The sequence below is a fragment of the Chelonus insularis genome, unplaced genomic scaffold, assembly GCF_013357705.1.
Source record: "Chelonus insularis isolate UGA/USDA-ARS -01 unplaced genomic scaffold, ASM1335770v1 contig_358_pilon, whole genome shotgun sequence".
Lineage (NCBI taxonomy): Eukaryota > Metazoa > Arthropoda > Insecta > Hymenoptera > Braconidae > Chelonus > Chelonus insularis.
In genome coordinates, this window is record NW_023276522.1 from 597,045 (window position 1) to 620,730 (window position 23,686).

Sequence of the window (23,686 nt, forward strand, 5' to 3'; positions counted from 1 at the left end):
GTGATAAAGTAAATATTGATTAACAGCTATTAAAGTTTATTTTAATGTACTCTGCTCAAGAATCACAAAATAACAAGTTGACAAAAATGACTTGTCATAAAATAATGTGCAAAATGGAATTTTATATTTGAAATGGATGATTCAATAAAAGATAAAGAATATGTTGTTTAATGATGTTAGTCACGACGAAGCGAGGTGAGTGGAAAAAAATGAAATATTTTGTGGAAAAATAACAATCTGTAAAAATGATAGGATGGTTGTGTCTTAAAGAGAATTGACGATAGTGTGAACAAATTGAAAAGGGAAAGGTCCTAAGACCAAAACCAGGTTGAAATCATTTTTTTTTCTAAGCTAGATATCTATTTTCTGATTTTTTTCTCAGCCAAAAAATACGTAGCTTTTTTATTTTATTTGTACTACTAAAAATATGCTCTCTAAAACTATAAAGTAGAAAATGTTTCTCGATTCTGCAGTGATGTTCACTATTTTATTTTTAAAGAGTAATATAGTTGAAGAAAAAAATTAAAATTGTTTTAGATAGAAAAAATTGCATGCTATAGTCAATAAATGATATAAATGAAGAAATAATAAAATACTTTTCTATTTTGAATTGATGGCCAACCAAAAAGGCTAAATGCTTTTTCGTCTTTCTAATTAAAAAAAAAAAAGCATAAAATAGTATAGATCTTAATCTACTTCCAATATCATCCATAATTCTTCAATTATCGACAGGTCTATCTTTTTCCATTTTATCCTACTATTTCCGGTTCTCTGGTGTTCCTCGAAGTGGATTTTTTGTGCTTTTACGACAACTAGAATCCCATATAGAGATTATTTTCAAATGCAGCAGAATAATATATGCGAATCATTTTTTGTTAAAATTTTTTTTGAAATTTATTTTTATATAATGCATTCACATATAATTTAATTCATTTACGGATTTCATATCTTTATTATTATTTTTTTTTAATTCTACTGAATATGATATTAAAAAAAATTTCATACCCTTAATACATTAAATGTTACAATGCATCCATCTCATTCAGTAATCTTTATTAAGACTCAATTTTTATGTGAATCGTGATTGTGATAGACACAAATATGAGTACATGCTATACAATATTATGGATTTTATATAACGAAAAAAAAATTTCATCTGTCAGTCATAATAAAAGATTTCCATTTTTGGAGTATGATTAATGACAGAATTCATTAAGCTTTCATCCATTAGGAAATGTAAATTTACTATTAATGAATTTTACGTCTATAAATATTTTATCAATATTTAGAGAAACTTATTGCATTGTATTGAAGCTTAAGAATATAAATAACAAAAGCTATTGATGCATAATAATAAGAGAAACTTTCAATGCATTTTAGAGAAAATTGAATGTAACTTAATCAATACAATCGAATCATTTACTTAAACTTTCTTATTAAATATCATACAAATAATTGAATACAATTTCATAAATGAACATCTAACTGCTAAAATGAATAAGATAAAAATTTAAAATTCCTTATAAATAAATTCTGTAATTATATTAAAAATGAATTTTTGCATTAAACTTTCCTCCTAGTTTTAACTTTCCATGTTGTTCACTCAAATTTTAGTTGACTCACAGTTTGGAATCATTTCATTGATAAAATTTTTTTAGGATTTATAATTATTGACTGAAGCCTATTTTATCATTAACTAACATCAATGATCCAAGTAATTCTCTTGCTGTTGTATACTAAAAAAATTTAATCAAACAAAGACCTTCTACATTCTCATCAGAAGGATATACTGTAAACGGAGTATTTAACAAATGATACACTCAACATACCTCGATGCCTTCACTAAACTATTTTATTAATTTAAATTGAGGCAAAAGCATGTGAAATACTTCTAGGAAAATATTTCTGCAATGAATTCGTAAATTACTTAATAAAATTTTAGTTGGTTAACAATTGTTATTCGAGTTATAACAATCCTGTAATTGTTATTAGTTTTCAATAATGCTTTTATGGAACACCATTTTACAATCAACTAACCAGTGATTCGGTTTATCTGAATATTCATTAATATTTTAGTATTATTCAGAAGTTGTAAATAATATTATAATGTACAGTACAACTGAATAAATAAATTTTCATTTCTGGCTGCCAACAATTGAATATTTCTTCTTCAATATTGTATACAATTTCAGCTGATTGATTACTGACTTATTTTATTTCCTTTAAAACAAATATCAATGTTGTAATACAGACTAGATTAATAACCGACCAGCACAATATTAAAAATGTATTATTTATTTCCATATCCCCGAGCTATTGGCAAGTATTCAAAAAAGGTAATTTGACTTTTCAAGCCGGAAATAAAAATTAAGCATATCAATATTAATGTGTAGAAAGGGAGAAAAGTCATTTTAAAAAATGGAATTTTTTTTCTAGAATAATTAAACATTAAAAAGGAAATTATTTATGACTCAAGTATCATAACATCTAAAAGTATCTCACGTATAAGGTTGAAATGAACGATATAGACGTTAGAGCATACATATATGTATAAATGTATTTATATACATATATATATGTATATAAATTTCGCTAGAGTTATTTATGTTTCTTAGTATAAGGCAAAAGCGTTGACTCGTGGAGAAAAGGATAGTGGGAAAAACAAATATTCAAACTATGTGCATATAGTTTTTGTATAACAACGATTCGCAAGCTAAAAGGTATATACACTTCTTTTACACAAACTTGCTAGTGCTTTTACTTGAGAAATATTTATGGCATATAGTTGTCTCACCACTTGACGAAGTTTACAAGATATAGTCTCTAAAGAATTATGTTGTAAATATTTTTAACTTTTTTATATACGAGATTAAATAAATCATAAATTTAAAACTATAAACAGCATCTAACGAAATAAATTCATTGTTGTATTGATGAAAATTTATAGAAAAAAGTAAAAAAAAATGATAAGCAGAGTGGAAAATCTAAGGGTTTAAATTTAAGTATTTTTTCATTTTTAGACTAGCTTTGACTACAAACGACAATTTAATTATAGAGGGATTTTCTGTGAGCAGCTTTTCTCTGAGCTCTTTTGAGCCGTCAGCTAGGCGGAAAATGGAGAAAGAGTTAAAGTAATGGATTGCTTCTGTCTTTTGGCCGTATCGTACTGATTTTACAAACAATATAATCTAATCTATAGCGAATAAAATAATAATAATTTTTGACACTTTTATATATATACCTTTTTTAATTTATATTTAAACAACTGATTGCTTCATATCAGAACCATAATTTGTCAAGATTTAAAGCAGTAAAAAATTTTTATTTATTACATTGTTTGATGTTTCAACTTGTTCCTATTTAACGTTTATTCATCACTGTCAATGATGTACGACTTTATCTTTATAATCGACTTTATGAAAGATAAAAAGTTGAGTTTATTTTTAAATGGAATTTTTAATTTTTGAAGAATTATAACGCCGTTATATTTTTTATTACTCAGATTCATTATTTAATCAAGATTACTGACAGCTATAAAAGAAAAATAGATTATTCTATGAAATTATAAAGCCGGATTTTTTCAAAGAACAAAATCGTTTCAATTTTGTTGTCCTTGAGATTCTTGTGAAATATTAATCGGTTTATTATTTCAAAGTTTTAACTTCACTTTATAACGTCAAAATCCATTTTTCACTCACTTCTAAAGGTGAATAAAAATCCAGTATTTTATTAAACTCAAATTTAAGTATAAAAGTCAAGATTGAATGCACTTTTGAATTATTATAAAGATTTTAAAAAGTAATATGTGAATATCTTATGTAATTGTTTTAAATTCGAAGAAGTTATTTTAGCTTGAACAAAACTCAATTACTGATCTATTAAACGATCAGTTTAACTAGCAATTTGCGTAACTGGCTATAAATAACTACTGGGGACAGAGAATGAGGGTGTCTTAGAAACTAGAGATGGTGCAAAAAATTACCAGTTCAAATACTACCACCCTGATGTATATAAACTAGGTGTTCAATTTAAAATTAAAAAATGGGTCTGGACATAATTTGTGCTCTGACAACAAACTTTTCATATTTTTTTCATCTTTTAATATTTTTTTTTTATAAAAAATTACTATCGTTATAAACAATATACAATTGTTTAATCACATCAAGTTATTTATAACAACATTTCATTGATATTTATCAAATATAATTATAATAATGATAATTCAACCAGGTAAAACCATTTCTAATTATTTATATTAGGATTAGAATAACTTCGTAATGAGAAATTAATTTTTCTTAATTAATAATAAATATGAGCAATTTTGAAGATCTAAATATTCATCAACTATGTTGAATATTTTATTAGATAAAAAAAAAAAATAGTTCTTATTATCGAAATGTCTAAATTTCAACTGATAGGTAATGCTTCATTTTTAGTGAAAGCTCTTGGCTATTAAAAGCGAGAAAGAGGTTGAAATAATTGGAATTTTATGCAGTTTCTCCAGCTCCATTATATTGTCGACTAAGCTTTTGTTCATACTATATTTTCATATGCATGAATAGATAAGAATTACTTATGTAATATTACATTCAACTTTATGCACATCTATTCCTATACTGAATAGTACGTTAAGCTTTCTCTTGTGCTGCAAACTAAATCGCTAACGTGCATTATGAAATCACATAACCGATTGTGACTGGAGTGCAAAATGGTAACAATGCAGATTGTTAAATATATTTTCGTGGTCATCATTACTGAATAAAAACAGAAAAAATATAGAAGAGATAAAGAGAGCATTCAAATATACAGTGAGTAAAAACGAAAAGCTCCGAGATTTGGTTCTTCGAAATTTACATATAAATTGTATACCTAAAATAGTGGTCAAATTTAATTCTACAACCAAAAGATTACTAGACCATTCGAATTTTAGTTCTACCTTATGCCAGTGTTTGCCTCACACCTTCATGTTCCGGTATTTTGGTCATTTACTATGATAAAATAAATTTACATTTCCTACTGTTTTACACTATGATGAAATAATGGAAGAGATATTCTAGTTAATACATTTGGGACCTGTATTTAAGGTGATATTTAATTCAATTCTATGTTCATATGGTTATCTCATTGTTTGAATCTCATTTCAAAGATTTTAAATGATATATATTTAATATAATTGCAAATAAATTGAATATTTATGACCTTCATTCATAAGGATTATACAATGTTTCTGAATTATTAGAAAATATGTATATATATATTCTAGTAAATTAATTTGAGAATTTTTTATTTATAGCATTGAGAAAAAACTGACTGTGAACAAGTAATATTTATTTTAACTAATCAAATTAAAATTTTGAATAGTAATAAAATATTTTGTTGCGAATATTTTAAATTTTTTTTATTGATTAAATGAACATTTTTTTGTGTAGCGAAAATTTTTTTCTAAGTAAAGGTAACACTGTTTGTTGTTAAGAGTATTATCTTGGTTTATTTTCTTCTCTCAATTTATCAAATTACAAAAAATTCATCTTTGACATAAATGACGGTATAATATAAACTCACGTGGTCATAATTAAAAATACGTACAAATGTTAAACTCATTATATGTCATGTTTGCATGCTAGAGGCGAAGAGAAAAAAGTGTGTGTTTTCATATGCTTTTGAAATAGTCATTAATATAACGGACATAAAAAAGGCCATACTTTTTAACGAATGTAGATTTTTTTACCCTAAAGAATGAAAGTACTTGACAATATGCAAATGTTGGGAAAAATTTTAAAACCTTAGCAGATGACACAGAAAAGTGTAGTGAAATAAAATTAAATCAAAATAATAAATAAAAATATGAAGTAAATATTTTCACACATAATTACTGTTTTTCCACATCAATAAAAAAAAACATTTCTGTATATTTTAAAACCAGCCGTTTGCATATATGTATGATTTTAGCATAATTATTTCATTTCAAATTGTAAACGTAGCAGAATGAAGAAGTAAAAAAAAAACTAATTACAATTTTAAGATAGATAAAAATAAAATAAATCTACCATTTTTGTCAATATTAAGACGAGAGTACACATCGTTTTCCACAAAATAAATATTTGTTTTCATCTTTAAAAAAATATCTTGAAAATAAATAATACTGACATTTTAACCACGATAGTCAATGTTAATCCATTTAATAAGTCCAACAGAATATTTCCATTAAAATCAATGTCAAAACTGGATTTTCTTTTAAGCATGTTATCGAATGTATACTTAAAAGGTTGAACAAAAATATTCCAAGATGTCAAATATCCTTATGGACTAGTTTATAATATTTCTAAACAGTTTTTGGAAAATTTCTGACTTCTTTTCAATCGAATGCTCTCGATAAACTAAGAGTTATTTAGAAGATCATTCAGGTTCATTGATGGTCAAGGACAAAAAGCTTCTATTGAAATAGAATTTAGAGGGTAGACAATGAATAGAATTTTAGAATCCACAGCAAATTTAATTCCAAAGATTGAAACCACATCAATAGCTATATTTACAAAGCTATTGATGTGGATGCGGATTAAAATAAATATTAATATAATTTTACATCACAATTTATTTCAGTAAACCACTTTAAAACAATGGATCCCTGAACACTTGAATTTTCCTACATTTGAAGTCAACTAACTCTAGTTGTTAATTGAAAAACATCAAAAAGTAAACTATTGATTTTACTACTTGTGCTTCTTTATTAAATAGACTTGAAGAAAACAATAAGGTCTGGTGATCAATCACGTAAAAAAGTTCCCAAGACTTGGTTCCCTTAATCAATTTGACTTACAGAATAAGTAAATTTCAAATCTCTTAGTCATTTGGAAAGTTGGAACATAACAGTAAAATTCTTTTACGATTTAAATCTTCATAATGTCATCTATTTTGTCAAACTATCTTGAAGAAGCTCTTTATTTAAAAACCATAGTATAGGTAATATCTAATAGATTTTCATGACTCTTTCGAGTACTATAAAATGAGATTGCAAAGCTTTTAACTGAAATTTTTCATTCTATTTTATCCCATTGTATAAAGTCTATTGATTTATATTTTTATTTTTGTACTGTTTAAAAATAAACCAATTAACGAAGTTCTCAGTGATCTTGAATATATTTTTAGCTCGAGTTATCTACTGAATTACTACTATTTAAAGCTACATTCTATCATATTTGATAAATTTATCAACATTTAAAGGTCAAGTGAATACTATTAAAAATAATTTAAGAATAAAAAAATAATTGTTGGTATTAAAAATAGATTTGTATGGTTATTTAAATATTAAAACTTCTCAAAATATCGTAGATCAGACATCAACATTGACATATAGACAATCGATTGAATTCTATTTAACATCACTGAACTCAAGATAGCTAATTGAATAAAACCACACTCATATTTATGACAGGCATGAATGAAACTCTCCTGATATGGACCTAGTGGTTACCAATAAATTATTCATTTGTTAAATACTACAGAATAAAAGAATAGAGCTAATTTATAATTCAATTAATTAGTGATTGAGGTAAATGTACAGGTGGGCATTAGATTAATGATATTGTGGATTATTAATATAATTTTATGTGATCAAAATGTTTGGATAGGTTTGAGGTAAATGTCAGTAATAATGTCTTTTATGTCATTTATATTTCAAATACCCACATGAACATAACACGTTTAAATCCTTTTTATGTTAGACAACAATAAAATAACTTCATTACACAAGATTTTTTAAAACACTACTTGTGATAATTTGTTGAATAAACAATTCATTCTTCAATGTGTTTTAATTATAATTATCAAAAAAGCTGTTAAAATGTATTTTGCAATGTAAACAAGCCTAAAAAGAATTTTTTAATTAAAGCACTTGTTTAATAATAAAATAATTAAGTGAGCCACAAAAAAGTATTAATAAGCAAGTTGAATAGTAGAATAGAAACAACACAGATAAGATGAACAGTTCTAGAAAGAAAAAAAAAACGTGAAAAGACTTGAAGTGAGCTGAGTGGAAACAACGACAGTAGTGCACTAGCATCTAGAAGAGGGTGAAAGTAGCGGACAAGAGTTTGCAAGAAGACATAAGACATAAGAGGAAACAGCAATAGTACTGTAGCATTATAAAGCAACACTCGCATACAGAAGTTTGCTTCACGAAGTTGTACAATTTAGAAGTAATGAGGGCGACTGGCAACGTCTTCAATTAATAATATAGTAAAATGGTCGTATGACTTACCACCTCGTATGCATTTACCACGACATCTGCTTTGAAATAAGTTTGAAACGAGTTGCAAAGAAAAGCAAGAGTTGCATATGTTAACATTAAGAGTATAGAAATGTTAAAGTATATTTCACGCTTTAGTGAATGTCAGATGAAAAACGAGGAAACTGACAGGTGATAATAAAAAAAAAAACAAGGTAGAATTTTTTATACCAACGAACCAACACTTTTGGAAACCTAAATGTTCCCTTGGGAGATAACTGAAGAATAGAACGAAAAAAGGGGGAAGATCTTGGATGAATTTACGACAATGTCGAGACTATGCTTCTTCTAAATTATATCAAAGATGTCGAGAATCATCAAAGATAATAAAACTGATAAATAAAGTGTGTTTTCAGAGGCTCCAAGTGTTAGTCTTTATCGGCATCAAGTATGATGATGATGTACTTCTTGAGCATTTTCGTGAGATACTAAAATTGTATTTTATGACCAAGAAGAAAACAACTTTAGGGTAACATTTGTTATTTATTTTTCTGCAGTAATAAAATAAAAATACATTTACTCGGTATGTAAAAGAAAAAATGAGGTTGGAAATAGGAATAATAGAAAGAAGACAACTGGTAGAATATTAAATTATTTTGTTATTAAACTAGATATATAGATGTATGAAGAAAAATATTTTTTAAATATTCTTTTGGAAATTATTGTGAAGAGAAGTCAAGAATGCCTAAAAATAGAGAAGAATTTTATACTTGAATCTATCATTCTAAAATGTCGTTTCAAGTAAAGTGTTTTCTTATATATTTCTCTATTCTTCTGTTTCCCTATTCTTGAATCTTGTTTTATAAATATGTCAATAAAATTACGAAAAAATAACTTTTGTCACTTACATATGTTTTCTCTGAATCACTAAGCTTTTGTCAGGTTTACAGAAGAAAGCTTTTATGTCAAAGCGACAAGTATAAGGTAACTTTTAAAAAGTTTTCAGAATAATAGGCTTTCAACAGATCTACCACAATATTGGAAATTATTTAACAAAAAAATATCACTTTTATCAAGTTATCAATCAATAATCAATTTGATGAGAATTTTAACAATATTAACTACATGGCTGACTAAAGATTATTTATACTACTTACGAGAAAGATTAAAAATAAATTTACATGTATTATATTCCAATTTTTTTAATATGCATATAATTATTAAGAGCAAAAAAAAGCAATGACTCCTTATCAACTTCGTAATACGCTCAATTTTCTGGCAGAGCTTTCAATGAGTTTTCACGTTCAATATTGGGTAATGAGTTGGATTAACAAGCCTGTCTTAAAGCTGTAAGTTTGAGATGCAACTTTCCTTCGTGTTTTTAACGCTACGATGAGTACATTGATTTTCAATAATTCACAAGCTCCTCGAAAACTTTTTTTTTTTATCAGAACAATTTTATATTCACTTTTTATCTGATCTATTTATTCATACCCATTTTATCTAGATTATGTTGTTTGGATCAGAGTCAAATGAATAATTTATTATGCATACTAATGAAAGCAAGTGATTATTTTTAGGACACATAATTAAATCAAGTGAAAATTTCAGAAACTGACCTTTACCTATTTGCCTCATTATAACTTGGTAAATTAATTACATTTGTGGATTTGAAAAATGCCATTTTGGTATATCATGAAGATAGTTTTGATAAATAATGATATTAATATGAGTTCTGAAATGCTTTATAAAATAACTTGTGATGATGTCGTTACTTGCAGATGTTGGTGATAATTTCAGATGAGATGCTTTATAAAATTTAATCGTTTTTTAAGTTATCTAACATTAAAAATAATCGATCATAAAAAAATATTTGATCATATTGATAAAATTGAAGAGATAGTGATACAATAAGGCTAGAAGTGGCTTTGAAGATAGAAATTTATTAAGTTCTATTTTGATTTCAAAACTCGAAATAATCTTCAGCTATTATACAGAATTTATAAGCTATTGTAAATAAAGTAGCTAATATTGTTTTGTAAAAAAATGATTATTTAAAAATAAGAATGTATCAAAATTTTTTTTAAGTAATTTTAGCTAATTTTCTGTTCTGAAGGTCAGTTTTTCTTTGCGATAATCTAGAAAGAAGTACAATTTTTTCTTTCAGTGAAATGTAAAATGTACATACAATATATTCTGATAAAGTAAATGAATAAAAACATTCTATGTAACAACATAATACATATGTACAAATACATATATATATATATATATATGTATATAATGTAAAAGTACATCTGCAATGAGGAAGTAGAGATCTCCATCGAGATTTAGTAGGTTTTCGTTGGAGAAATGACACCCCGAATAGAAAAAAGAAATAGGTAAAAGCGAGACTTGTGATCTCTCAAGGCTTTTTCCAACACATGAAAGTATCTCCTTTTTGCCTTTAACCTTTCTGACAGCTGGGTCATTCAATATCACGTTTCACTCCACATTGGCATTATAATACTTATTAATCAAATTTTTTCTCATCAAACATCCTAATACCCAGGAATTTTTTAGCACAAAAAAATTTTTAATTGGTTATTGAATAATTCGAGGTACTCAATGATTTATCCTTTTTTCACTTTGACGTGTAATTAATTTTCTAATTATTCTTCAAAAGTATTCAAGAGCAAATAGGTGTTTAATTAACGTTTTACAAGCAAAGAGATTAATTGAAAAATCTTGCTAATCGAAAGCTCTTTGATTACCAACTTTTTAAAATAAAACTTTCTTACATAATATTCAATATTGAATCAGTATCATTGATATACAATTTACAATACCTATTTATATTTGTAATTTAATCAATACCATAATTAAAATGTCAATATTTATTCATTAATAAAGCTTTTGATTGACAATCCAACTTTGTAATTATCTATCATGCAAAGGACTTTTGTTTGAGAGGAGAGCTTTAAGTATCTAATCTGCTTAAATAGGAATGATTTAATATCATAGAATAAGTAAATCTGGGTTTAAAATCAACATTCCATAAAATGATATGAATTACCTGGAAATGATTGTTGGTCTGGAGCATTGACGACGTCATCTGGAAAATAGAAATAATTTAATTAAATATCATTCAACAACTGTCATAATAATCGTGATAGTTATAACAATGTTGATGTCATCAATTAAACCAACGTGTCAAGAAATAACAATAACAATTAATTGAGATGTTAACAAACAATCTCCTAACAATTTGTGAAAGATGTCATTTAACCGCTGTCTACAGGAACTCAGTGGACACAATTGGATTAGCGGTTAATTAGCAGTAGTTGGATATTAATAGGCACCCTAGGATTGACTCAAACGTTTGAATATTCATACTTCAATGAATCAAAATAATAGATTCAGTTTATAATATTCAATTCTGTGATTTAGTACTATTTATTTAAATATTTTTGACATTGAATTTTATATTTTCAATTTAATTATTCAATTGCTAAATAAATTTAGTCCAAAAATAAACAGAAATTATTTTAATAGTTATTAAATAAAAATCATTGATTAAATTGCTACAGTTTATATAAAAAATTCTGATGTTCATACATTATTAAATATAAAAGTCTATTTATATTTGCCATTTTACATTAAGTGTGATAGCTAATAAAATAGAAACTCATGAAAAATAATCCATCATGTTTTTATACAGATTGTTATCGTTATGTATCATAAAAGTGTATACCACTGATAGGATATTTCAGTACGAGCAATAGACTTATATAAAGACTTTTATTTATAATAAAAATGTATTGACAGTATTATAAAAAAAAATTTTTGAAATATAGGAAATAGCAAGTGTATATATATCTTTTTACCATGATATCATCATTAATTTTTACAGTGATTTTAAATATATATAAAAAAAAAATATTCGATTTGATACGTGATATGTATTTTTCCGAGATAGAGTTTTTATATGCAGTCAAAGAAGGGAAGTATCAAAAGCATGAAAAACACGTACCAAATTCGAGCTTTCAATCTTTTTTAGCAGTAGTTGTACATGATCTTATAAAGTCATATATCGAACTTGTAAGAATTCTGTTCTGGTTATGAATCAAATCGATTGTTTTTGCTATTAAATATATTTTAACTAATAATACTATGTATAAAGTTACAGAAAGTTGAATAATTAAAATTGATTGTTTTTGCACAAATAACAGTGCTTATAAACTTTTTAATTGCATTTTGATAAATAATTAAATCCATTATCATTTTCATACATTAGAATGAGAAACGAACTCATTTAGCAAAGGATAATTTTAATAAGAGGATGAATCAAACATAATGATTCTCTTAAATTAAATAAAAATCATTTATTACCATTTAATAAAATAGAATGGTATTTTCAAAATTTAAGATAATAATACCAAGAAAAAATCGGTAATTAGTTTCAAGTTTTTTTTTCTTTTAAATTTTTGGCGGTTATTTTTGGTGTCTGAAGAGTTTAATAATTCCTCGATATTAAAGTACGAATAATATAAAAAAGAAACGTATTTCCTACTGTTAAAAAAAAGTTTTAATAATAAAAATATTTTTAGATATCCATGTAAATTTCAATTAAAATAATCAACAAGTAAAGAAAAGTTATAAAACCTTAGCAAATATTTTTAAATGATAATTTGATCACAAAGTTAATTTATATATTTCTTAAGTAATGTTGCGTGACACATAATAAAAGTAGAAAACTCCAAGACTCCGTAAACAAATAAGGAACAAAATAACTTCTGAGCCTTCGTGAACTACTTGGCCGATTAAACTCTTCCGGTTGAATCGAATTTAACTTTGCTCAAATGTGATAAACTACTTTTGTTACATTTGTTGCAACACAGGATAACCTCGTTAAATAATGAACACGAACACGCCTTTAGAATGTTTATACGCAATACTCACGCGAAATCTTGCTAGCTATTTCTACAATAAGATCTAACTATAGAAAACTCCAGGTATTCAGTGAAAAAAATCGATTAATTAATAACGTGAAAGCTTACAGATGTTTATTTTCACAACAAATCACGCGATTGTATTTAAAAATAATTGAATTAAGACTATAACATTCAACAAATCCATTAATACTTTTTTTCTGGCTAATTGTTAACAAGATTACCCTTTTTGAAAACATTTTTTGCAACTAATTGACTTCTTTTTATCATTTAGGGTTTTTCTATATATCAACAAAAATACTAATGTTTGGCACAAATGACCAATAAAAGATTATGATGATTATATCTTTTTCTTCTCATTATCAGCATCACTGCTTCCTTTATGATCACACTTTGGTCTGATTTTTCTTATTTTCTCATTAAAACTAAATACCCTAAGGATCCACACACTTTTATCTCCTGTATGTGTGCTTGTTAGACAACTGGACATTTTCCCTTTATATTTTCTTTTCATTAGCAGTTAAACACACTGTCTTATCATTATTATTATTTTTTTTCATTATTATAATTCTACTCGTAATGTATTTTTGACAATTGAATGTTTAAGATGAAATTCAACAAAAACTTTTTTTTACTTAAATTTTTATACTACTTAAATATATTCAAAAATTCTCTTATAATTATATTATCTATTTTTATATTCTTTAGAATTATTATAAAATATTGTTGTTAAAAACATTTTCCAATTAGTATTTTTAGTTCATAACTTTGAAAAGACATAATTAGGAAGAGTATTAAAGTACTTAATGTTCTTACATCAATACTTTTTACATTAACTCTTTCACTTCTTTGACCGAATAACTTTTTTCACTTTGTGATCCTCTTACATCTACTGTTTGTATAATAGTTTAAATATTTTCTAGTTTTTTTTTTGTGTTTTGCAAAGCTTCAAGCATTCGTCCATAAACTACTCAAGAGTGGAATATAAATAATTAAAACATATGTTAAAATGCATTTTAATATTGATTTCATCAAGTAAATTTTTAAAAGTGGCTAAAAGCTCTATCAAAAAATGCTAGTTGGAATTATAAATGTAGTAAATGGAATATTTTTAAACAAGAATGTTTCTCTATTTTGTAAAGAATGAAAAAACCTTTTCTTCTACATCCTAGCTAAATAAACTACTAATGTATATAAACCTATAGATACAAATTTTGTTGAATATATTTTTAATTTCCTGTTATTTTCAATAAAATGCAAAATATAAGTGATACAACAAATCTTCTGTTTCCCAAAAAAAGATTGAAAATCGAATTTTGCATTCAGACAAAAATTTTGCAAAATATTTTTATCTAAAAATGTCTATATATATGCTAACGTTTATATAAATTTTTCGTTGACGATATCTCGAGAACAACTAACTGGATTTCGAATCTCTCTTTCAATCCATGCCGAAATAACTGAGAACTGATGAAATTCTGAGCCAAATCCTTTAAGCCATTTCCAACTAAATTAAAAAAAAAGTTATCTCCGATGTAATGAAATAATTATATTTCTCAATCACTTAGTTACATACAAATAAAATGATCTATTTAATTGAGAATATAAAAATTGATTAGTTTGAAAAATTACTTTTGGTATAGATATCGATTACCTAGATTCTTATAGACATTTTTCCGTACGTCGTTGCAGAATTTAGTATTGAAAGGTGTCATTTAACCAACAGAGGATCGTTAAAGTGTCTTGCATAACCCAACGTCACGAGACATAATAACATAGGGTCAAGTAGGGTAAATATAATAGATGGAGTGAAGATGATAGCTATCATTAACTCATTGTGCTCTTTTTGTTTTTTATAATTTTTTCTAGATCTCATGTTCAATAAATAATACTTGGCTTTAAAAATAAATGAAAAATAGAATACAAAAAAAAACAGAATAATAATAATAAAAGATTTAATATAATCTATAATCTTGATTGTCACATTTATTTCGTTTACTGCAGTTATAAAATTAAAATAAATCTGAATTTTAAATGCGAATACTACAAAATTATCTAGCAATTAATCGAAATTCATACGCCATAACCGTATTTGTAAGTACTTATGTAAAGATAGCACGATAGCTCTTTCGGTACTTGACTTGGATATTAAAATAATTTTACTCTCCTCTTAGATCTTCACTTGCTTCAATGTTTTCTCTAAAATTCAATTAATTCATCTGCATAATAAATTATTATTTTTTAATCTCATGAAGTCTCTTCATAAACAAGATTCCCATAAAAATGAATACTTACTACTTTAAATTACAAAAAAAATTATTAAGTAGACTTTAAAATGACTTATAGCTGTGAAAAATTGAAAATAAAAAAAATTCCAAGTTTTTCCAGAGTGATTTGAATTTAAAAAAAAATATATATCAACTTAAAAGTTGCATAGTTATCATCAGATCACAACATATTTACTGAAATATTATTCAGACTTTGTAAAACATTTTGCTGAAGTGTATTCACAAGAACACCATAATGTAAGCAAACTACTTCCTTTGATACGTATTTCATAATTAAATATGAAACCAACTAGACCATACCGTATGCTATTTTCGCTGCAAGATTGAGCCTGCATTCATGACGAGTTGGAAACACGTAAGGATGAGGCTCATCAGGACACCAAGGTACAGAAGGTCCACAAACACATCTTCCAGCATTCCCAGAACTACTGCTCTCATTAGATATTCCGTCTTCGATAAGATTACAACCAGATCCTGACATTTTCGGACCATGAGGACAATGTCGTCGCCATCTTCCAGGAATTTCTATAAAAACAAGATTTTTTTTACTAAAAAGAATAAATCAAGTAATCTATCAAAACATCATCAGTGCCTTGAAAAATATACAAATATTTCATGTGCTTTAAATTTATATGTTTGATAAATATTGCAGTGATTGGGTCTTTGATATAAATTGAGGATCAATAAGTTAATGTGCTCCAGTCGACACATATAAATGATTGGACTACAGCAGCTGGTTTATACGGTGTTTTCATGTTTAAAATATATGAGATAAATTTAACTTTGATGCTCATTTAAAAACCTACCATAAGAATCATTTATTATATTTTAAGAAAAGAAAGAATGAACAAATCATGGCTCTTATTTGTAAGTACATAATAGAAAGAGAAACAAAAGGATGTCCTACTCAATTAAACATTAGTGGCAAGATGTGACTAAAACCATTTTCTGGTCATTCTCTTTAATGCTTTAATTCTAATTTGCCTCGTTTATTCTTGCATATATGTGTATGGGTGATAAGGACTTAAAATTTGTAAGTTTAATATCATAGAAACATACGTATTTCATAAATTATATTTATTTATTTATTAAGGTTTTAATTGGGATACTTTATTTTATAGATGTTGTGTGAAATTATCAACTTTTGTATTTTTACTTATACTTTTATCTCGAAGAAAAGTCATTTAACTAAACTTTTTCCCTCACATTAGTTTTAAGTGTTCAAAAAGTCGATCGAATTACGTAAAGTAGCATCCAAACTTCACATTTTATTAATTACGCTTCTAACATCTTTACTTCTTCAACGACGTAATGAGTTATTATTGTTATTATTATTGGTTCAATATTTACTTTAAAAAGACGTTAAATATTTTTTTTTTAATAAAAAGAGTTTAGTTTTGAATAAAAGGCTTTATTAATCACTTTTTAATTATAAGTTTTATTTTTTATTGAAAATTTAAGAGATGAACTCGTGTCGATAAAAAGTTTCAATTAAGAACTTTTTCAAGTAAAATGATATTTTCATCTGAAGAATTAGTATCTTTTTGTATAGAGAAATTAACTTGATGACAAAAAGTTGTTAATATAATTTTAAAACGTTAATTAAATTTATCGATAGTAGCAATTTTATTTTATACTGGTTTGTGATGCTTTGACTTAAACTTTTTATCAAACTATCGCAATTTTCAACAGCATTCCATCATATTCTCGTTGTTCACAACTTGTGTGTGCTTAAAGTTTTACTTTCCCACGCTCCGTTTGAAGATAATGCAATTTTTGGGGAGAGTTAGTAATAAATTGTGAAATAAAAACTTTGACATCCATAAGCCAAAATACTCATATGATGCCAAAAATTGTGAATATTATGTTATTCAAAATTCAAACAGCGTAACTGGTATGCAAATAGGTTGTCTACCTTTCAGGTAAAATTGCATGTAAAAATGCAGATTCCCAATTACCCAGCGGCACAATTGAGTTATAAAAAATAATTTTCTATCTAGTGACATTTTAAAAATTTTACCAAGTAAAAATGAACCAACTTAATAAGCTAACATAAATGACTCATTAATTTATTTTATTTGAATATATTCATTAACGAAATTCATTACTCTAATTTTGCCAAATATATTCACATTCCAAATTACTTTAGGATTTTTATATAAATCCAAAGTAAAGAATAATAAAAATATTTTAATAGCCCAAGTTTAATATTACAAAAAAATATCTTATTTCATTCAAAATATTTTTTTAATGATTGAAATATCAAATAACCAATTCAAGTAAACAACTTTTATTAACAATTTAAACAACCTTCAGCATAATAATAACAGTTGAGCATTAGATAGTGTTTATGGTTCAAATTTCACCACTAATTTTGATATGAATGAATTGATGATCTTGGAATAGCTAAATTATGATCAAATACAGCTAAAATTATCTCCATTAAACCAGCTTTCGAACAAAAAAAATACATTAAAATCAATTCATCAATTTAGAAGTTACAATGCCACAGACAGACACAGATAGATATAAGCATCAAGCTTTCAACACTCTCCTGTTCTCGTATTTAAAAAATTTAAACCAATACTTAACGCCTCCACAGTTTATCTTATTCCACATACTCACTCAAATGATGTAAAAAATTTTGAAAGAAATATACGAGGTAGAAAAAAATGAAGAAAATCCTGAAAACTATAGAAGAATGGTAGAATAGAATACTGAATGCTTGAAGAACTTAAAATCCTTAGAGTTAAGAATATTCTCTGAATATAAGTCGTAAGCATCTGTCGCATGTTGAATCTTATCGAAGTCTCGTTTTACAGCAAATGCAACTGCTTTTGGCATCACTACTTGCTTCATACTTTTCGTGATCTATATCGAACACGAGGAATATGGGCGGGTGGAATAAAAATTCACGCCATAGTATCCGACACAAGGCGGCTCTGGAACCGTTTGTAAGATTTGTTACTAGAGACCGTAAAACCGAGCTTACCATCTTTTTCTTCGTCTTCTTTTGCCATTTCAAGGATTCCACAGCTGTAAAAGCATTTTCTTAAATTGTCCCAATTTCCATTCCTATTCTCGTACTTTATTCTCACCTTCATGTCCCTTTTTTGTTCAAACAGAATATTCTAAGAGTATTCATTTAAGTGCATTTATTCAAATAAAAACAAAAAAAAAAAAGAAGTTTAGCTTAGTTATTCTAAAGTAATATTTACCTATGAAATACATGATTTATTTTTCCATTCTATATATCAGAGACATTTTTAATTAATATTTTTCTTCAATAACGTACTCCTTTGATATTGTTATACTCAAGTGTTATCTCACGAGAAATATTTGATAAAGTAGGCCACGATAGAGCTTTCTATACTTTCTGGAAAAAGACTTTGCAGTGTACACTTCTAACTAAAACTCACCCATCGTTCATTTTTCCTTGAAACTTGGCAAACTCTTCACATTTCTTTCAATTCATCCTTGAACATGCATTGTTACTCTGAAACTAATGTTTTTCACAGTATAACTGATGCTTATGAATAAGTTAACTCCACCCCTACTTATTTTATGAATATTATTGAATTCTTATACAGCTACTTCAACGACATCATGATCAACAAAATTAAATATAACATCAGAAAAAAGATGAAATTGAATAACAGATTCAAGTTGACTTTGATAAAAATCCGTTGAATCCCCATTTTAACTTCATTATAATCCCAATACTGATAATAACAAATTTTACATTCGATTGAACCAGAAAAGTTAATTTGTAGTACAAATTTCTTTTTCTATTGATCATTAATGTTTGGTTATATTGAAAATAACATTTTAAAGAAGAACTGTTTAAATGGAATTGCGATAAAGTTTAAAATAAATTTCATCTGACTTAATGAAGTAATTATAATGATATTTGATAATGATTATTTTTCTGTCAAGTCGAGAGAAAGATATGGAAGAAAAATATCTCAAATAAGTCCTCGAAAGCTTTCTCAATAATGAGAAACTGGTTTATTATCATTGAGAACTCTGGTCTCCACAATTTATCTGAATCAAATCGTTATCTTTACTCTTCTCTTGCCTTCCTGAAACCATCAATTTTATCTTTTCCTCAAGGTAATGTTTGTCGTGAAGGTTGTCCTGCCATTTTGAACTTTTCTCAGTTTCAAATGAGACGATTTTCACCTAAACACTGTTCAGTTCTACTTATTCAAATGACCTAACTTATTATCTTGATTCAGGTATACTTGGAGATGAAGGAAAAAAATATTCTAATAAGCTCATGAAAGAATTTTTAATAGAGAATTTTCTTCATCATGGTAACAGAAAAACTAGAGCAGAATAAAAAGTACAACTCTTATATATGCATATAAATACATATTAGTGATGGTAGTGTTACTTTTAAAGACTTCACGTTATGCACTTTCAAAACAATGTATGGAAATACACTTTTGAAGCTAAAAAGCAACGTACACCATAAAGCAGTACTTTTTCATGGTAAGTTTTGCAAATGGAGTACATATTGCTTGGATGTAAATAACCTAAGGCTAAACCAATTTGTGCATCACTGTATATGAGCCATAATATTCTATGAATACAGAGTAGCTGCCTCATTCATGTGAAATTTTAACTTATGTCACACATCAATTTAAATGTGAAATAATTACAGTTATAATAATTCACCAATTAATTTATGACACTTAGTAAAAATTAATTAAATTTCATCACAATCAAACTAATTATATAAATGAATGATTGTATTTAGTATCAAGCATCTATAATTGATGCCAATATTTTATATATACTTATATCGTTGTTATTATTATAAATTAATAGTTAGATAATATGATAAAATATGAAATTGCTTACTTGAGCATATTCCTTCATCTAATTCCTCTGGAGGACGAAGATTCTTTATTACACATTGTAGCCCAACTGCACAGCGACCGGAAAATCCAAAAAGACCTCCACAAGGTTCACCTTCCACACGAGCACACACTTTACAGCATCTACAGAAAGTTAAGAGCGATATATAATTATGAATAAATAATGATAATGATAAAAACAGCCTTAATATATGATAAACCGATTAGCAATTTTTCATATAAGCCGGCTGTCTTTTGAAGCATTTTATCACTATTTTGAACATAAATGATTGTGATAAAAACACCTTTCATATGGTGTTATGAAGAATATTAAATTTTACACGCCTTTTAACTTGAAGATTTTAATGATAAAGCATTTTTCTTGAGTGGTATAGCAACGCCACGTGTTTTATATACCTATCAAGTGTTCTAATTTTTTAAAAGCATGAAAGTTGATAAATCTACAGGTTACATAAATTGAAAATAATTATAAAGTCTTTTTATTAGGTAAAATATAGAGTCATGAATAAAAATGAAGACATACTTGCATGGATCCCAAGTTAGTCCCCCTGGACAATCCTCTTCAGTTAGAATGTCACATTCCAGTGGCGAACAAACGCATGAAAGTGCTCTCGCAACAGCAAGAGATAGCACAATAATACCACCAAACAAAATAAATGGAGCTTTCATCGTTCTGTGGTTGTTATTATTATTATTATTATTTTCACCGACGATCTTATCGACAACTTCGAGGATCGTGGTAAACTTTGACTTTTATTCGACTGATAAATCGCATGTGGGTAAAACAAATAAACAACCACAAATTCCAATATGTGTCTTTGAAATTACCGTACAAATTCACTAATTAAAATATCAGAATACTAAGCATAGTTTTGTTGATCAGCATCCATTTCAAAATAAATACTTCATTTACTTCTGATGCATTATTTTGTTAATCGTTGATTTAACTTAACCTATTGACGATCATGTTTAATAAATGTGGTTGGCGTTGTACATTTATTCACCAGTGCGAACTTGGCCGTCACCGTCAGCCGAGGTTGACAATCACATTTAGCTTCTCTATGACGTGAATAACGATGAGATTATCGCAACCTGTATCCGCACTGTGTTGGATATCTCGTTCAATAAACCACCACCTCGTGATATGCAGATTTTCTACGACGTTCCTCAACCGCAAGACAAGTTTACTTCATTAGAGTGTTATTGTTAGACTTTATTGGTATTCTTGTCTGGTCTTTTACAGTTGCATCCAATTCAGACTCATTTATTTTTTTACTGCTTCATAAACAATCGCATAAAATAGGATGGAGATGAGATAGGCATCAACACTTGATTATCAATAATAATGAAATTAGGTTTTCATTGTTGGAAGTGATTGAAACATTTTATCTTGATAATGTCCACGGTATTTTCCGAACAAAACAAGTGATTTTTCTTGTAACCAATTGACCATCTACCACGTCGACGTACCGCAAGCCGGATGAACGCGGACTGACGTTAAACAGCGTGTGAACCCAGGTAACATTCTGCGTCGGCGCTGTATTTGTCTTCTGATGAAAACCTTCAGTTTTTAGCAACAACTTTCTATCGTTAAGATAAGTATATCAGTTCTAATTTTTATTGTAGTAATTATAAAAAATAATTGTTGAAAAATATCCAACTAATATAATCATTCAAAAAATATTGATGATTATAGACGATGATTCTAAATATTTGCCATAAGAGAAGATTAAAAAATTCTTTAAAAAATACTATATTATTCTCCATGTTTGTATGATCTTCTATAATACCGATAAATCTTTGACTTTCACTTGTTCCAGATGATAAATTATCGAGCCTCGAATCGAGTTTTGTAAAAAGTGTTTGTCCTATCGGCAAATTAGTGAAAATGACAAAAGTTACTTGAACTGTTTATAATTATTACATACGTCTTTCTAATCAAGTTTACATTAGAACAATTAAAAATATTAATCCCATTCTGACTGGATATTAATTGTAAATGTTATTAATATCACATGTCAAATTATTCTATTGGTTAGATTTCATCCAGAATTTGACGGTTAATTTGGCAGATGAAAGTCAAGTTAGCTAGTTTATACCAAGTAAGAATAAACAATATCATTCAAACGTTTTATCAATTAATATTAACTGTGTTTATTTTAGGAAATTCCAATATTATGCATCATTAATGCCAAAACATGACGCATATACCATTTATTCACAGCAAGAAAAATTTCTTTAATGTGGTTGAAGTTACATTTATTAAAAGACTGTAAAATTATTAGTGATAATAAGCAGACAAGTAACATTAAAAATTTGTTTTCTTTCATGTTTTTTGATCGGTTATAGCAAAAACAGAAACATAAAATTATCTCTTGTGATTATTTCATTTAATGACTTTTTGCTTTTTACATAAATTAACTTTCGAAAACAACCTATTAATTGATGATCATCATCTCTAGGTACTGTATACACTTTGGTTTTTTCATAAATATCACTTATAATATCAATTTAAGATAATTAAAAAAATTCATCATTTTCTAGTAATACGTCATATGGAGCAATGAGTTTCATTTTCAAATAAAATTGAAAGAATGTATCACTATACCTCTGTTTTGATCTTGTACATATTGGTTTGATGAAAATTTTTCGACCAATTTTTCTAGTGCACATTATAATATTTTTTCGATAACCTAGCCATAAAATTACAAAAATTGGTTCTTGTTCGTAAATTTACATTTAGGAGAATGAGAAGCGCTATTCTGGTTCATAACAGGGTCGGCTATCTTTATGTGTATGTAACTGGTTAAGTGATATGAAGGCTTTGAGCGAATAGCAAGGAGGTGAAGGTAAAAGACATTTATACTGTGACTAAACTCAATTATTTCCTGAGCCTGGAATCAAGAGGGTGGAAATAGCTTGGGTTATTCTCCTCTCTTACATGCATAGATACAATAACAAGGAAATAAAAGATAAGAACCCAAAGTTTTTTTTTATAATGAGCAATATTTTTATGGAGAGAATATATAAAAAATTAATTCATTCATTAATTTTATAAGTAATAAAAGATTAATTTTACTTTGAAAAAACTAAAAAACAAATGCTTATTATATCAGTAAATAGAAATAAATGTCTTATTAGCAAATGTTATACAATTATAATATTAAATTTTTATGTAAACTAGATTTGTTATATCTGCTAAAACATTGATCATATTTATGAGCTAAAAATAGCTCTAAAAAATTGCGGTTTTGTTCAAAGAACTACAAATTCATCGTTTGATACATATCTAACTCAAAACTATGCACTATATCATGAATTTGAAGGTATACGAATGAATTTAAATAAACTATTAAACAA

General features: G+C 26.8%; 1 protein-coding gene across 1 annotated transcript in view; it reads right to left on the bottom strand.

The window, feature by feature from the left end:
• Nucleotides 1–21,802, bottom strand: part of cmpy (crimpy) — a 103,779-nt gene extending 81,977 nt beyond the window's left edge. Inside the window, exons 1-4 of the mRNA XM_035083429.1 lie at nucleotides 20,850–21,802; nucleotides 20,310–20,449; nucleotides 15,744–15,968; nucleotides 11,280–11,318 (exon numbers count right to left, since the gene is read on the bottom strand). Coding sequence (XP_034939320.1) covers nucleotides 11,280–11,318; nucleotides 15,744–15,968; nucleotides 20,310–20,449; nucleotides 20,850–20,995 — 550 coding nt within the window. The 5' untranslated portion in view covers nucleotides 20,996–21,802. The remainder of the gene's footprint in view (nucleotides 1–11,279; nucleotides 11,319–15,743; nucleotides 15,969–20,309; nucleotides 20,450–20,849) is intronic.
• Between the last annotated feature and the right edge of the window lie 1,884 nt (nucleotides 21,803–23,686).